This window comes from Dysidea avara, chromosome 5 (assembly GCF_963678975.1).
Source record: "Dysidea avara chromosome 5, odDysAvar1.4, whole genome shotgun sequence".
Taxonomy (NCBI): Eukaryota; Metazoa; Porifera; class Demospongiae; order Dictyoceratida; family Dysideidae; genus Dysidea; species Dysidea avara.
Window position 1 is genome coordinate 28,823,678 of NC_089276.1, and position 16,120 is coordinate 28,839,797.

Genomic DNA, 16,120 nt, shown 5'->3' on the forward strand with positions numbered 1-16,120 from the left:
TCACAAAGTTTCCTATTGTAGCTAGTAACAGTATGTATGCATGTACATTGAAAATAATTATAATTTACCTTATTAAGTGCAGTTGATGAATTTTGTAATGAAACCAACAAACTTTCAAACAATTACGTACATAGCTACTAGTTATAATTACTGTTGAATGACAATTTCGGGCTTAATTACTACTAGCAATAGTTCATAATAATTATATTTTGAATTCTTGCTGCTAGTTAAATGTGATCACTGTTATTGAGATATAGGTAGTTATAGGTTTTACAATTACTTGGCTACTAACACCTAGGAGGTTGCAGTTTGTCTTGTATATGTAGACTAGTATTTAGTAGCTGCTGTTTAGAGTTTACTTTAAAAGTCTTTGAACAAGTCAGCATATTGTTCTGTTTCACTCTCTTCTAAATCTTCTTCATCATATTCCTCAAAGTTGCTTGTATCACCATCTCCAGCTGGACATTCAGGCACAAAAGGAGGTACCACCTTAAACATATTGCATGAAAATTTTAAATGAGAAACAATTATACGTGATTACATTTTCATACACTACACCAGCTAGAAAACCAACATATTACTATATATTTAATTATGCTAACTGTAGTTGTACATACAGTAGCTTCGATGAATTCCTGTGGCAACAGTATGTGTACCATATGAGGAGTGCATGGGAATACTTCTAGCTCAAAATTTATTGGAAGTTGGAGAGGTATTTTAAGACAATGTCAGCACCATGCATCTTGTACAAGTAGTAGCATTAAAAATGATAATATATACCTCCTTGTTGGCAATAGCTCTCCAGTTAATCCCTTCAAACCACAGATGGTATTTTATGTCATTCACACCATTAACCAGGTTACCAAAACGTTTACTGAGATCTGCCTGCAACAGGCTACGATTCAAGTGCTTCAGTCTGGATGTAAAGTGACTTGGCATATAATACTACATAGAAATAGTTTACGATACAGCTAAGATTAATATTGTCTATAAGGGCTTACCCTACAAGTAGTTATCCTCTCAAATGTAATCTTTTTGCTACTGCTGTAAAATGGAGGATAACCTGCATTTATTTCAAACAAAAAGACACCAAAGCTCCACCAGTCCACGGCCTTCGTATGACCCTATTGTTGAAAACAACAGTATTATAATGTGGACTATATTTTCCTCTTTTTACTTTATTTAGGACAATTTCTGGAGCAAGGTACTCATTGGTACCACAGAAAGTCCAAGTATGGTGCCTCCAGATTTTCTTAGCAAACCCAAAATCAACAAGCTATTCATATACAATGTTGTTGTGATAAGGTACACAGTATTCTTATACCTTCTTACCTTTAAATAACCATCACTTCCTATCAAAATGTTTTCTGGCTTTAAGTCCCTGAACAGTTAATCAATATAGGTGACAAGGTTCAAGCTGCTACAAAGAACATACACACCTGTAGACAATCCCTTGGCCATGCAGGTATTCCAGAGCCAAGCACACTTGGACAGCATAGAACTTTGCATTAACTTCACTAACTTGCTTACTCTTTTGTAAGTAATCAAACAGTTCACCACCTGGCACAAACTCTGTTACTAAGTACAAGTTGCAGTTGTCCTTGAACAGGTACATAGTAGAACCAAATGATTACTCATACGGTTGCACCGGATATATCAGTTTAATCATACATATAATATACTCATAGGGATTATCCACTCTATACACACAAACACACACAATAATTTTCTTTGACCTAATAATGCATTTGAGATGTATAGTTAGCCCATAACATATCAAGTGCCATAGACTGATCCAAATTTAACAAGTACTCTGCCCACATTGAAGTTATAGGTGTCATTTGTAGTTCTTGGAAATTCTTCTACCCATTCACTTTTAATCTTCATTTAACACATCATACACAAAGAGCTGTAACAGTATTAGTGCAACTTAGTTAAGATTCAGACTCATTCGGTATATATTTGCAGAGATATAATTTCTGAACATTGCTTCTAACCTTGAAGAAAGAATAGAGATTGATTAAGAATTGGTGGTTGATGGACATCAGAATCTCTTTTTCACGTACAGCAATTTCTGCTTGGGTGTGCTGTATCACCTATTGCAATATCATTACAGATTTAATAATGCTACAAACTACACTGATTTTCTTTACCCTTGCCTTGTTTAAAACCTTCATGGCATAAAATTTAAGTGATATCTGATGCTGTACCAAGACAACTCTTCCAAAACTACCAGCTCCAATGGTTCTTAGAATCTTGAAGTCTTCTAGCTTTGCAGGAGTAACCTGTATATAGCAAAAATACACATTATACAATACGTACTTAAATCTATTGACTGACATGCCTTAATATTTGTCTCTGTTGTGACTATTATTTCTTCTTTCTTGTCAGTAGAATTTTCAGTTTCAGTAGGGCATGTTTTGGGTTTGGGGTAAGTAGCTTTTCCATTAACTTCCACTTTCTGCTGTTTGTTAGAAGTAATCACTGGTTTGTAAAGAAGGTTTGGCTTTCCAGTAAAAGTCTTTGTTTTGTTAGTGGTCTTTAGCTTCTCTGGTTTGTCAGGTAGTTTTCCTTTGATGATTGTCATCAGTGGTTTCTTTGACTTGCTACTCAAACTCCTTTTAGCTGGTCCTTCTGCCATTACTTGTACTGACAGTAGCAATAATGACACATCTAAGAAGAGCCACTAATTTTGTAAGCTCTCCATAGTTGGGGGGAACATTGCAACAAGTGTTTGAAATTCATTTTACACTTCTATTTGCTATAAATTTGTGGATATTATTTTGATTCATCTCAAAATGTTTATCAGGATTATTATAAATTCATGATAAGCATGTATTTTCCTTTATGATAGAACACATTTGGTTTGATTGTTATTCAGAGAGTATCTCTCCAGTACAGTTTGTAAACTTTAGTAGTTTAGGGTCAGTATACTTTGTGCATATTTTCTACATCAACTATGGGACATGGCAAACACTTCAGCAAACATAAGCTCACACAGACATCTATTATTATCTTTTTCCTAGAGCTGCCCTCCTGTGGAACTCAGGCTCAATGCCAAAAGATGTACAAAATCAGACATTACATTTAATTTTCAAATACCTAATTCACATTTGTATGCACCTGTGACTCATTTAATGATTACTGTAAACTAGCTAGCTAGTAATTTTGTGTTTTATACTCTTGCAGAGGTTTGTACCTTTTTGGAAATAACTTCCCCAGTAATACTTTTTGAATATTAGGTATTATTGTAATCTATATACTCAGTTAAGTACTGCATGGCTTTGCAAAGCCAAAATATTGATATACATACATACAATATCTAAGCTACTCACACTACCAGATGTACAGCATATGGAACCGTAATAGTGGTTTTGTGCTTATTATCATGGGGTACCATAACACTTTTGGTACACAATTCCTATAATAATTGTACCAGAAACTTTCACAACAATTCATCTAGCATTACTTTATTATTAAAAGTCACTGTTGAGTCAGTATCAAATGTGGTACTGCAATTCTCTTTAGAACTAATAGCTCCTCCACTTTCAGTAGCAGCATTACCTGTACATGTCACTATTCTATATCCATCAATATAATGGAATGACTCCTTGAGTAAACTGCTCCTCCAAATTTCACACTATTACTGCCAAGCTGATGTCACTTTTTGAGTTCCATCAAATGGCATGACAGAATGATTACTAGCGTACACAGCTCCTCCTTGCTTAGCTACATTATTGCTAAAGATCACTGTTGAGTTTTGGCATCAAATAATGAACTGCAATGCTCACAGTAAAGAGCTCCCCCTTGTGCAGCAGCCTTAAAGCCTTGAAATGTCACGTTACTATGGCGTTTCCACTAAATAAGTAGACTTATTTGTGGACAGCAGTACACCACCCTCTAATTGCTTGCAAACTTGCTGGATCCAATAATAAACATTGCTCCATCATCACTGATTGTCGAACTATTGTAAAAGGTGACATTTGATTTGTTCTTAAATACAATGACTGAGCTACTGCTACAAATTTCTTCACCAGCTATCACCATGAACATTGTGTTTGAAATGCACAATGCCATTTAATGTGTAATTCATGATGTGATAAGTAAATGGGTACACCTTCACTGAAACACGAATGACCTGAACTACTGATGTAAATAACACTATTAGCAGCTCCACTGTGCCTGAAATTGCATCTATCAATCATCAACCTTGTTAGCCGATGAGTAGGTGTATAGTGTAGTGCTGACCCATGACCTTTATGTTGATTGTAAACACAGAATTGTTGATATGCATATTATCTGATGTTGCTAAGAATAGTACTATTGAGGAGCGAAATGAGCAACAGTATTGAATTATATAACGTTGGATGAGTTGTAAAAGCTGATCCCTGGATAAGATGATTCATTGCTAGTGTTGCAATTCTCCCAATTAATACCTTTCACAGTTACATTGTTGCAGGAGGAAATCCTTATTACTCCAACACTGTTACAGTGGGATTTTCATAGCCAATAATCAAAATATTTTCAAAATTCTCTAAAGCAATGCAAGGCAACATTCAATTTGCTGAAAATACTGATCTTCAGTTGCACAGCATGATTTCACTTGAGCATATCTTGCCAGAAGCAATTTTTTTGAGAACAAGTGGCATTGGTACTGTCTTCAGCCATAGTGAAAATCACAATCCTTTTTGTCAGTCGCATAACATCAATAAACACCTCAACAACAACAAAAATTTAGGAAGATAAATAAATGCTTAGCAAGACATCTCTTTATACTGCATTTGGTATGGAAGCTACACATATTTTAAAGGTGCATAATATATGGATGCAGTAGAATTTCAATCAGCAGGATGCTTGGTTCAATGATAAGTGTAGAGCGTGAAAGTTTATTTTCAAAGTAGGGACTGTTTATTTAGTATTTCAAATCAACTTTCGATGGATTTTAGGTTATGAATACTCCTAGTTTCTTTTATTCCTTGTAACTTAGAATACACGAAGGTAGCTAGTGATTATTCACTTGTTCATTAACCTTTGTAACATGTTTGTATTCTACTTGTGTAGATGTAGCTATGCTTATGCCAAGGAAAGTATTGAACTATACATATACTCACTTTTCCAAATATTAATTACTAATACAAGCAAAGCTGTCAATTCATTCTGTCTGTTGGATATGCTGAATCATAAGGAAGAGTACACAGAATATGTCAGCTTAACATAGGCGGCGGAAAGGGGGGGGCTAGGAGACTGAAGCCCCCCCGTCTGCTGAGCAGTGTGTAGCTATGTAAGGATTTTTATGTTTTTATGTAGTTTATCAGTATAAATTCATAGCTGGTGAGGTGGGCAGCTATTGTCAGCTGGTTGTGGCCTTTTTTTTTTTTTTTTTTTTTTGGTCTCACCTTATAAAACCAGAAACAATGAATGTAGTGCTTCAGTTCATTTTTTCTCCCTTAAGTCTGGATCCACCACTGGTCAGCCCCCCCTCATATCAACTACTTCCTCCGCCCCTGCAGCTTAATACTGCTATATATATAATGGTGAGAAAATTGCAGAGTGTATCAGTTTTATTAGTTACTACAACAATTACACCCAATAGTCTAGCTTCTTTAATTTTCAGACAGTTACAAGGAACGTAATTATATTATTATTTATAGTTACTTTACAGTAACTCAGTATTGTATGCTGCACACAACCATTATACTTGTTTACAAGAAAATGTAATCACCAAGTTTAGTGTAACACACCTATAATATGTCGGTATTATATACATTATAACTATAATCCAAGGACTGAGTGGGATTAATATTACATTATCACGCCGCATCAATTATAGCTACTGGTACACCTTGCTGTGCAGTACAGGAACTTAATGCCTATAATGAGATGTAAATAAAAATGATTGGAGAAAAAGATCCTATATATTGGACTCTTCCAGAGATATCATTTAAATGTGCTAGCATGAATCGTCTTCTCTATTTGCAAATACTAAAACAATTACGCAGTCCTGCATGAAGGGAAAGTATATGTATAATGATGATGTCACACATTGTTAAACTGCAAGCAGATACAACAGCCTTATTTTGATATTCTATTCTATTCTCTTTGTGCAAGTATGTCTGAGTATGTAAATTTGACAATTTAGTTAGAAAGAAGTTAATAATATCAAGCACTATATAGCTTTTGATACACTTTTCAAGAACTCTTCATTATGAGCTATTATGCATGCTACTCATATATTACATTCACTAATTGTATAAAACTATAAATTTATTGCACTTGTTGGAGGAATACAATTCAGAAATTGTTTATAGGAAATGTTGAAAATTCAATCACTTAATATGTCAGTATTATTATTTTAATTATAACCTATAAAGGGTGGGATTAATATTAAAAGTATTAGCTAGTGACACAACTTGCATGAATACTCATGTGCACTACCTCAGGAAAGAACTGCCAATTTTCAAATATTAATTTTGTAGAGTATCATTATTTAAGCTATTAGTTTTAGATATTAACTGATATGCTAGCTAACACATATTTTATGTGATCAGCTCTGTGAACCAGCCTTATATGTAGCCTTTCCAAAGTCCAACTTTTATATCCTTTCTGTGCCCTCTATTGAGATCGCGATGGTATTTTGCCAGATTGAATGCACATCATATACCACATTGTCTGTATGTATAAGGTTCAAGCTCATAAGTGATTCAATGTGAAGTTACGCTTTTTGTAAAGTTGACTAATTGGAAAGGCTACAAGACTGGATTTTGCAGAGCCGATCACATATACCAATTAAAGCATCTAGTAAATTTGTATCTTCTGATACTCTGACTATAGTGACCCAGTGAATTATGATTCTGCATGCATTGAGCTGTTGATTAGTCTTGATCATGTTTTAGCAGAAAACACATAATTACTTCAAATAAGAAACAGAATATTGCAGTGAAGCACAAAGGATGTATATAATGGCTAGTAGTCCAATCCCATGTATGTGGCATCTGTTAGCAGTGTTTTAACAATGGTGTAATAGTTACAAGCAACAAGTTAGGGAAGAGAGTCTGTCTCTTAATTAAGAGGTTGAGTAAAAAGCCACTTGGTTACCTATAGGTCCATATAACCCGAGATGCACACACTTCAGATTTGCTGCTGCTCTTGCACACCTCTAAAGCCTCAGGTAGCTACTTAGCTGTTTACTAACGAGTGCATGCAAAGGGCAACACCTGAATCAAATGTTCGGCATCAAAAATTTTGTCCCATTATAATTGCCTTATGGGGCTAACTGAATATTGTGGGTGTGAACAATTGTTCTATTGAGGAAAGTGACTTACAAATAAGACACTTGCTATAAGAGGTTGCTGAGGTTCTTCACCAATAAGACATCTCTACTGCACATAGCTAGCACCAGACTATTAGAACACTCAAGGCATTCATTATTGGACACCCAGACCCCTTGTGGTCTGAGTATAACACTACATCCAATGACAATTACACCTAACAATGATAACATTAATGTGTGATGTGGTTACCATGGAGATGAAATGCAAACCATTTTACATAACTCATAATTGATTATAAGGTACTGTGACTAGCTTGCAATATTGTACAAGTCAGTTTGAGTATACAATGCTGTATCAAATGTAGCTGCCCTCCTCTCAAACTCCCGACTAATATTAAGCGCCCCGTTCGATAAGCGCTTCATAAAGAATAAGCGCCGATCATGATGGATCCGATTCCAGAAAACACACTCAACTGTATGCACGCACAATGCGTCTTTTCAATAGACTCACATTGTTTCTCAAGGCAGCTATGCTGATTAACGCAGGTACGTACGATATTACTCAAGTGACGTCAATAACAACTGTGGCGCAAGCTCACGTTTCTAAACAAATTCAAATTTTGCTACTCAGCTGGGACCTTGTGGTCGCGATGGAATGACTCCGCGTTGACCGGTGACATAGATCTGTTCTAAGTAAATTGGTGAGTGCTAACTTTAAACGAGATATTAAAGATGTATGAAGCTCGGTATCTAGGGTGGTTCGAAACGCCTATAAACCAGGCGATTGTCTACAGAAAATCAAGCCCTTGCAGAAAACAGAGTGATTGATTGGTTTATACTTTAAACTGTGAGGGTCTGTGAACTACGGTATTGCTGGTTCCCGGCGGTAAGGCTCAATGAGTCAATCTGTATACTGCTTGAAAATTTCCAGGGTGCTACATGGTATAATCCCACACCAATATGTATCAAATAAGCTCCTTTCATTTTCCCAAGTGCCTTTTCAACTTAATGTACAGTGTACTTGGGATACAGTAAGACTGAATGCCTTAACTGTCAATTGCAATGTGTGATGATTTTCGAGATCAAACTGCTGACTAATTAAGTAACACTTTGGGGCCTTAGCTAAGTGTTTAGATTATTCAGGTGACTGTAACAGACTGTTCACATAACAGACTATAAGCATTAAATGTGTTGGCAAATTACAGTAGATTGCAAGACATTTGTCATTACAATTCCTTTTACTGGTGATATTACGTGAAAAACAGCCAATCAGATAATTTGTAAAAGTCTGGCCACCTACCATAGGTTCATTTTCACGTGAGTCTCATTTAGAATTTCTGTTTGACTGACAACCAACATGCAAAACGTTGAAATTTTCTTCTGGGGGTCATGCATGCTTTAATTGTTTTGCTTGGCATACAACAATATGAGTAATGTGTGTATTAGTTTTTTGTGATTGTACTTGCAGGTGGAAGGAATTTTTGTTGCTGCTAAAGAGCTATAGTTTTCTACTTTACTTGCCTTTTTGTTTTATATTTTGTTCTCATACAACTAAGTAGTAAATTATAAAGTGTTTTACGGCTATGGATGATGGTTTTGTCAAGTGTGAGGTAACTGTGGAGCATGTGTTACCATCAGGGGCCACAACGAAAAGAGAACATTTCAAAGGTGCCCATGTGGAACTGGGACGTAATGAACTCCAAGATGTCGTATTGAAGATCTCACATGAACGAGGCAATTTGGGACCTTACACAGTACGTGCTCACGTTGTACACAAAAAGTTTGTTAGTAATGGCAAAGCAAGTATTCGACTAATACCACAAGGACTGCAGATTATGTTCTCAAACTGTCCTCCGCAACAACTGGCATTGTTTCTGAGATTAATGTCAATGAAAGTGGCTGCTCGAGGCAGTAAGCAAGGTGCTAAGCGTCGTGTAATTGGAGACATTTCTCTACAGTTTGATACAATCAGTCCTTTGAGTGACAATGATGTACAAAAGGTACAACAAAATGGTGGACTGAAAGTGAGAGACACCAATAAAGGTGGCAGCTTAGTGACCACTCCAAAGAGAAACATGTCCACTGCTGTCAAGCGTAAGCTGCAGGAGGAGAATGGGGGTGTGGCTCAACAGCCAAGGAAAAAGTGCAGTATTTCAGGAGGTGGGGCTGAACTGACTGAAGAGCAGCAAACAGTATTGAATAGTGTTAGGAGAGGATTAAATGTGTTTATTACTGGTGGAGCTGGGACAGGGAAGTCATTTTTGTTGAGGAAGATGATCAATACTTTACCACCTGATGTGACCTTTGTGACTGCCAGCACTGGAGCAGCTGCTTGTCATATCGGTGTGTGGTGTGTGTAATGCTCATGTGTGTGTGTGTGTGTGTATGTGTGTAGCATCACCAAGTGGTTAGGGCATCTGCCTTGTGATCAAAAGGTCCCAGATTCGATTTCCGGTTACGCCACCTTGGTGTTGTTGTTTCCTTGAGCAAGAAACTCTACTCACATTGCTCCAGTTTACCCAGCTGTTAATGGTGGCCTGGTGTCAACTGGGGAAGCAGCCCACCCAGCTGTAACATCAATGGGTACCTGGTATTAACTGGGGAAGCAAATGCCCAACTGTCCTTGTCTCGCTTAACGGTGTTGAAGTTGTTGTGGAACTTTGGGTTCCACAACCTCTCTCCGTGAGACCTCTCAACCTCTCTCCTCTCTCCGTGTGTGTGTGTGTGTGTGTGTGTGTTGCTTTGTGTGTGTGTTGCTTTGTTTGTGTGTGTGTGTGTGTGTTGCTTTGTGTGTTTGTGTGTTGCTTTGTGTGTGTGTGTGTTGCTTTGTGTGTGTGTGTGTTGCTTTGTGTGTGTGTGTGTGTGTTGCTTTGTGTGTGTTGCTTTGTGTGTGTGTGTGTTTGTTGCTTTACTTTGTGTACATGTGCGTGTTGCTTTGCTTTGTGTGCATGTTGCTTTGTTTTGCTTTGTGTGCGTGCGTGCGTGTGTGTGTGAGAGAGGCTGGCTAGAGCATTGACGTGGTAGTGTGGTTTGATGCCTGATCGCAGTTGTTGTAGTAAGAAACTTTACTCACATTGCTTACAGCTGTATAATGAGGACTAGTCTGCCCCTTTACAAAAAGTGTGGTGAGTGCTGAAATTCCGAGCTAGCCAATTAATATGTGCAAAAATTGCCCTTTTATTTGAATTGAAGTGCAATTATCTGATGTAACCACCAGGCGTCTACTTGATAATAATATGGGACTGTATTTCACCAGACTGGTGTCTCACACGGCAGCTGGAAGCTTTGCTGTCTGTCTGTGCATGTGTATGTGTGTGTGCATGCATGGAATAGAATGGCTAATGTTTGCAGTACGATTTTCTAAGTACATATAACCATGTACAGTATGTGAGTATTTGTTCTTTTAGAGTATGTGCAGTTCTTGTGTGATTGTCCTCCTGTAGGTGGCACTACACTACATGCATTTGCTGGGATAGGATCAGGCACTAAACCATTGGAACAGTGTAAACAGCTAGCAGCACGTCGCCATTATGCAGCACAATGGAGGAAGTGTAGCCATCTCATCATCGATGAAGTGTCCATGGTGGACGCTGACTTCTTTGACAAAATGGAGAGTGTTGCCAGGGCAATAAGGAAGAACCGGCAACCATTTGGTGGTATCCAGTTAATCTTGTGTGGTGATTTTCTTCAACTGCCACCTGTAACTAAGGACCGCTCATCTCGGAAATATTGTTTCCAGGTGAGACTCTGAAATGACAACGCAGTGAAGCCAACTATACAACCAGTTATGAGGTTTTCTTAATAAGTAGGTAATGCAGTACACCTAACTGGTGAATTGGGTTGGTCTTATTAATGAGGTCATGAAGTACGTGTAGTGTATCTTGGTTATGTTTGGAATTTCTTTTACTTGACCACTAGTGAGGTGGTTTTACTAAAGAGGTAGCACAGTCAGGCCATTTGTCCAGGCTCACTAACTGTGTCTATAAACACACGTGTTCATACTGACCTCTAGAACCAGCTCAGGACATCATCTCTGAAAAGAGTATGTATGGAGATAGTTATATGTACATGCTCTCTTGATCCCACTTTGAATGGTATCAATCTTATTGCCTTTTTAAAACACACACTTTACATTGTGTTTGTGTACACGTGCGTGCGTGCAGGTGTGTGTGTTAGCCATCTTGTTTTCTTCACTACAGGCAAGGTGTTGGAGACAATGTGTGGATAGGAGTATAGAGTTGACTTTGGTGAAGAGACAGAATGACCCCACCTTTATTGAGATGTTACAACAGATCAGGCTAGGAAGGTATGTCATACATATGTACACATGGGTAGGTATGTATGTTTGTAAATCATGCCTTCATAGTCAACCCTGCAGTAGCAATATATATTTTTAATGCAATGTGACTGTTGTATGGGAGTATTTAATCAGCATATGGGAAATAGAATATACATGAAAGTACACCTCTGTACTTGATAAACGACGAAAGTTTGGAGTAACTAAAGTCTGGCGAATTGAGGAAATTCGCCAAACTTTATTCTTTGTTCACCAATCAGCTATTCAGTATATAGTTCCATATTTAGCTGCATGGTAAATTTGCCAAACTTTTGTTCTCCAACCTGCTTCACATGCTGGTTTGCCAACTTAAGTCTCGTCAAACTTTTGTCGTTTACAGTACATGTAGTATTTGGGCTACAGCATACTAATATTCTCATTACGTTATAGTACATAGCTAGGTCTAGTAAATAGAGTAAGAAGAAATTTAAATGAATAGTGTGATGCTAATAATCTCTTTGCATATGCAGTGATATGTTTATAATAGATACTATTGTTAACTTTATTCCAATAGATGCCCTCCATCAGTTGCTAGCCGGTTACAACAAACAGCTGGCAATGCAATAGAGAAGGATGGTATCCAGGCAACTAAACTCTTTACACACACAAGTGATGTTGAAGCTACCAACACTGTGAAACTGTCTGAGTTGCCAGGGGAACAACGAGACTATGAAGCTTCAGACAATGACACCTCCAACACTCAACATATAGATAGTGTGTGTCCAGCTGTCAGTAGCCTAGGGCTAAAAGTTGGAGCTCAGGTGATGCTCATCAGAAATCTGGATGTATCACATGGGCTGGTTAATGGAGCAAGGGGTGTGGTCACTGGATTTAGTGGCAGTGGAAAAGGTTTGTACTTGTCAATGTGGGTAACTTTAGAAGCGCAGCGGTTTGCAAGAATCTTTCAAAAAAATTATTAGAATTAAAGCATGTGTATACAGTAATGATTTGTACTTCTCTGGAATAGCACTTGGCTGTAAGTAGAACAGATTTCTGTCCTTAACTACTGCCAACAGGTACCACTAAAAATCTTGCAGCTACTTTGATATTCAAAGCTGACAAATTCTGCTAGCATATGCGATATTTATCAAGTACAACATTTAAGCAAGTTTCACATAAACCACTGCACAAGAGTGTGTTCTTGTAAAACTGCCAAGCTGCGGTCCAAAAATGATTATTCTGTTAAAGCAGGTAATAGTTCTACTGAAGTACTGTATGCTCTTGTAAATGGACTTTCTAGTAATCTGAACACAAAGTGGGCCAGTAGAGTGCAATTAAGGGATTTTGGGAACCTTCATCTGGTGTCCTGATTACTACTAAATAGCTTGTCATTTTACATTAAGGTGTTACATCAATTCTGTTTATTGTGAGGCAATCTGTAGTGTGAGCTTTCCAGATAATAATGTGGTGATGGTCACAATGTCATGTGCAAATCACATTGTACAGGTTTACCAGTGGTTCGATTTTTGACTGGTGTGCAGAAGATGATTGGATATGAGAAATTTGTGGTACGTGGCAGTGGAGGTGTTGGTAATGTTGTTAGGAGACAGCTGCCATTGAAGCTAGCCTGGGCCATGTCTGTTCACAAGAGTCAGGTGCGTACTACAATATGTACAGATACATTATGTATGTGTAGACTAAGTGAATTCATATGGTAACAACCAGAGGTAGGACATGCATTGCATGTTGAATATTTAACTGCATAGTATAATTATATACCATTTGCTATCTTTCACGTGACTGTCAATAATCACAGTATGAAACCAGTTTACTTGGGTTTTGTGAATGCCTTTAAGGAAATGTACTTTGTTTTGAAAGAGCCCCTTGATAAGTAGAGGAAACAACTTTTTTTTGCCAGTAAACTTTAAGCGTTGTTACAAAATCAAGTACATAGCCTTTAAGCATAGGTGAAATTCTCATTAAATATCTACTGAGTCTCAGTGAAATCCATCAAGTGTTGGTTTTGTACTAAAATTATTGGGACTCACGTGAAAACCAGTATGCAACTAAGTCAGTAAGCAGCATGCAATACATGTCCAGGAATTTCCTCTGCCCAACAATACTGGGGCACTAAAGACTGTATGCACGCTCATCTAAAGCCCTACCTTAGTTTCTTACATGCTAATGGAAATGTTGTATGTTTGGATCACATACGTAATATAATTGTTGAACATCTCTCAGCAAATATTTAAAGAGCAATAAATTCAGTGTCTTTGTTTCTTGGCTTTGCATCAAAAATTGCACTTGTATGGGAATTTATTACATTGTACATGATATTACAGTGGAAAGGAAACAGTTGATTGATTACCTGAACACCAAAATGACTGGTCTATTAGAGTATTTAGTCATCAGGTGTATGCTCTATTAGAGTAATTGACATCACCCTGTGAAGTTCAATTGGTTTTATAAACACCATTCCCTTCGTATTAGTTCAGATCATCAACTCACTGTTGTAGTTATATACTTGTTCAATATTTAGGGTACAACATTGGACTGTGTTGAGATGTCACTATCACGAGTGTTTGAGGATGGTCAAGCTTATGTTGCACTCTCCAGAGCTCGCAGCCTAGCCACACTAAGAGTGTTAGACTTCACCAACAGTTGTATCAGAGCTGACTCTACTGTTGTAGAATACTACATGACTCTCAAGAAGTCCCAGAAGAACTACATTGAATGTACTATGTAACGCACATAATACGTATATTATATAATTGTGAATGATGCCACAGTTTTTATACAGTGTACAGTAAAGGTTTAAATGACAACCTAAAAACTTAGATTACAATTTGTTGATGTTCTTTGTGGTCTTGCACAACCAGACTACACACTGAGGTGGAACACATGTAATGTACCAAAAGTGTTAAGAAACTCAAAAACAGGATCAGATGTTTGGCAGATAACTTATGCATATAAATAAAAGTAATATTAGCATTGAGAGCTAGATGTATTTTGGTAGTGTAGGATGTACATTGAGAGCTAGATGTATTATGGTAGTGTAGGATGTACATTGAGAGCTAGATGTATTATGGTAGTGTAGGATGTACATTGAGAGCTAGATGTATTATGGTAGTGTAGGATGTACATTGAGAGCTAGATGTATTATGGTAGTGTAGGATGTACATTGTAAAGTTTATTCAAAGGTGCAAACAAATTATTCCCAATCATCATCACTGTTATCATTTTTAGTGTTAATTGTATTGTTAATACATTCACCATTAGCCAGTGAAACTCAAGGTCGTACATTGAAGCCAAGAAGAGTTGCTCCCCACTATTTGAATATATTGAAATGCCTACTAAACCAGATTGGGTCTTCATCATCCTATTAAGGTTTTCACATGCAGGCATGGTCAGAAAACTTAATGATATTTCACTCTTTGTGAGAGATATAATTATTTCCATCTTTAAGTCTATTTCCACGTTGCTGGATTTGAAGAAAAGAAACATTGCACAATCAGTGCTTCTCAAGCTTCCAGATGGAGAGCAATATCAGATGATCCAGCTACCAGTGAGATAATCCATCAATTATTTGAACATAGCATTGGGTAATATTTCCGCTTTTAAATAACCTTCTCTTTACTTAGGACTTAAAGCAGACTGGTGTCGGCAATTCTGTTGCACTGGCTACCAAAGGTCTGCAAAGTCATTTTGATGCATGCTTCCTGTATTTCTTTGCTGGACTCAAGCAGAGGTGTGGAATCTCTGTAAAGAAGTCTTCCAAAACAAGAGCCATAGTATTGTGTGTGGATACATGCACAAAGTTCTGCTTGTAAAGGCTATACACATGTGGACCTGTAGAGGCCCATAAAAATTTGCTTCAATCCAAGTTTCATCTATTTTTTGAATTCAAAGTCCTCAGAAAAGCCATTCAGTATATTTGCACCTCTACAAGTTTTACAACCATTTTATTCAGATAATAGACTTATAATGTGGTGCCATGTTAAAAATTACGACAGCTTGATGACCTTGACCAACTAAGTACTAATTAGCTTCTTCAATTGAGGTGTTTGCAATCTCACTGTCACAATTTCACATGCAATATCAACAACAGTGTGGCTGACTGACCAGGTTACAAAAGTGATTTAATACAGCAACAGTGAAGGCATATAAGAAGTTCCAAAGTAGGTTGTAATGCCATCATTTATGTCTTGTTTCACCACATTGTATAAAATTCATAATTAATTTCTAATACACTACTTTTGCTATAGCATAATATATATACCTATGTGACTGCATGTTCTAATAGAATGTTTTGTATGGCTGCAGGATGACTGTTTTATTAGAGTATCTTGATCATCAAGGGGACTAGTCAATTATCACCCCTGATGAGTAGAGATGTAAAAATGTCACCATTGACTTTAATGTCACCATTGACCTTGCTGGGTTCATTCATATTGGACTTTCTATACCAAATAAAGGTTGAAAATCTTTTTACTGCCAATTTGAGATTACAAATTGATGCTGGCAATACAGGAACCTTCTTTTTATAACAAAGTAACCTTGCTTGGTTGACTGCA

At 37.2% G+C, this 16,120-nt stretch overlaps 2 protein-coding genes across 3 annotated transcripts; one reads left to right on the top strand and one right to left on the bottom strand.

Moving 5' to 3' along the window:
* Positions 1-225: 225 nt before the first annotated feature.
* LOC136255163 (cAMP-dependent protein kinase catalytic subunit beta-like) lies at positions 226-2,641 on the bottom strand. The gene is made up of 9 exons (XM_066047883.1): positions 2,345-2,641; positions 2,154-2,285; positions 1,998-2,096; positions 1,440-1,600; positions 1,333-1,381; positions 1,178-1,276; positions 1,002-1,124; positions 781-945; positions 226-489 (listed from the first exon to the last, which is right to left on the bottom strand). The coding sequence occupies exons 1-9, from the start codon at positions 2,639-2,641 to the stop codon at positions 361-363; spliced, it is 1,254 nt and encodes a 417-aa protein (XP_065903955.1). The 3' UTR covers positions 226-360.
* Positions 2,642-7,832: 5,191 nt separating this feature from the next.
* On the top strand, positions 7,833-14,404 carry LOC136256135 (ATP-dependent DNA helicase PIF1-like). Of its 2 annotated transcripts, XM_066049078.1 has the most exons (8): positions 7,868-7,971; positions 8,025-8,156; positions 8,739-9,613; positions 10,714-11,009; positions 11,470-11,576; positions 12,121-12,455; positions 13,053-13,201; positions 14,086-14,404. In XM_066049078.1, the coding sequence occupies exons 3-8, from the start codon at positions 8,854-8,856 to the stop codon at positions 14,290-14,292; spliced, it is 1,854 nt and encodes a 617-aa protein (XP_065905150.1). In that variant the 5' UTR covers positions 7,868-7,971; positions 8,025-8,156; positions 8,739-8,853; the 3' UTR covers positions 14,293-14,404. The 2 variants fall into 2 exon arrangements, with proteins under 2 accessions (XP_065905149.1, XP_065905150.1); XM_066049077.1 differs by lacking the exon at positions 8,025-8,156 and having other exon boundaries at positions 7,833-7,971.
* The last annotated feature ends 1,716 nt before the right edge of the window (positions 14,405-16,120 follow it).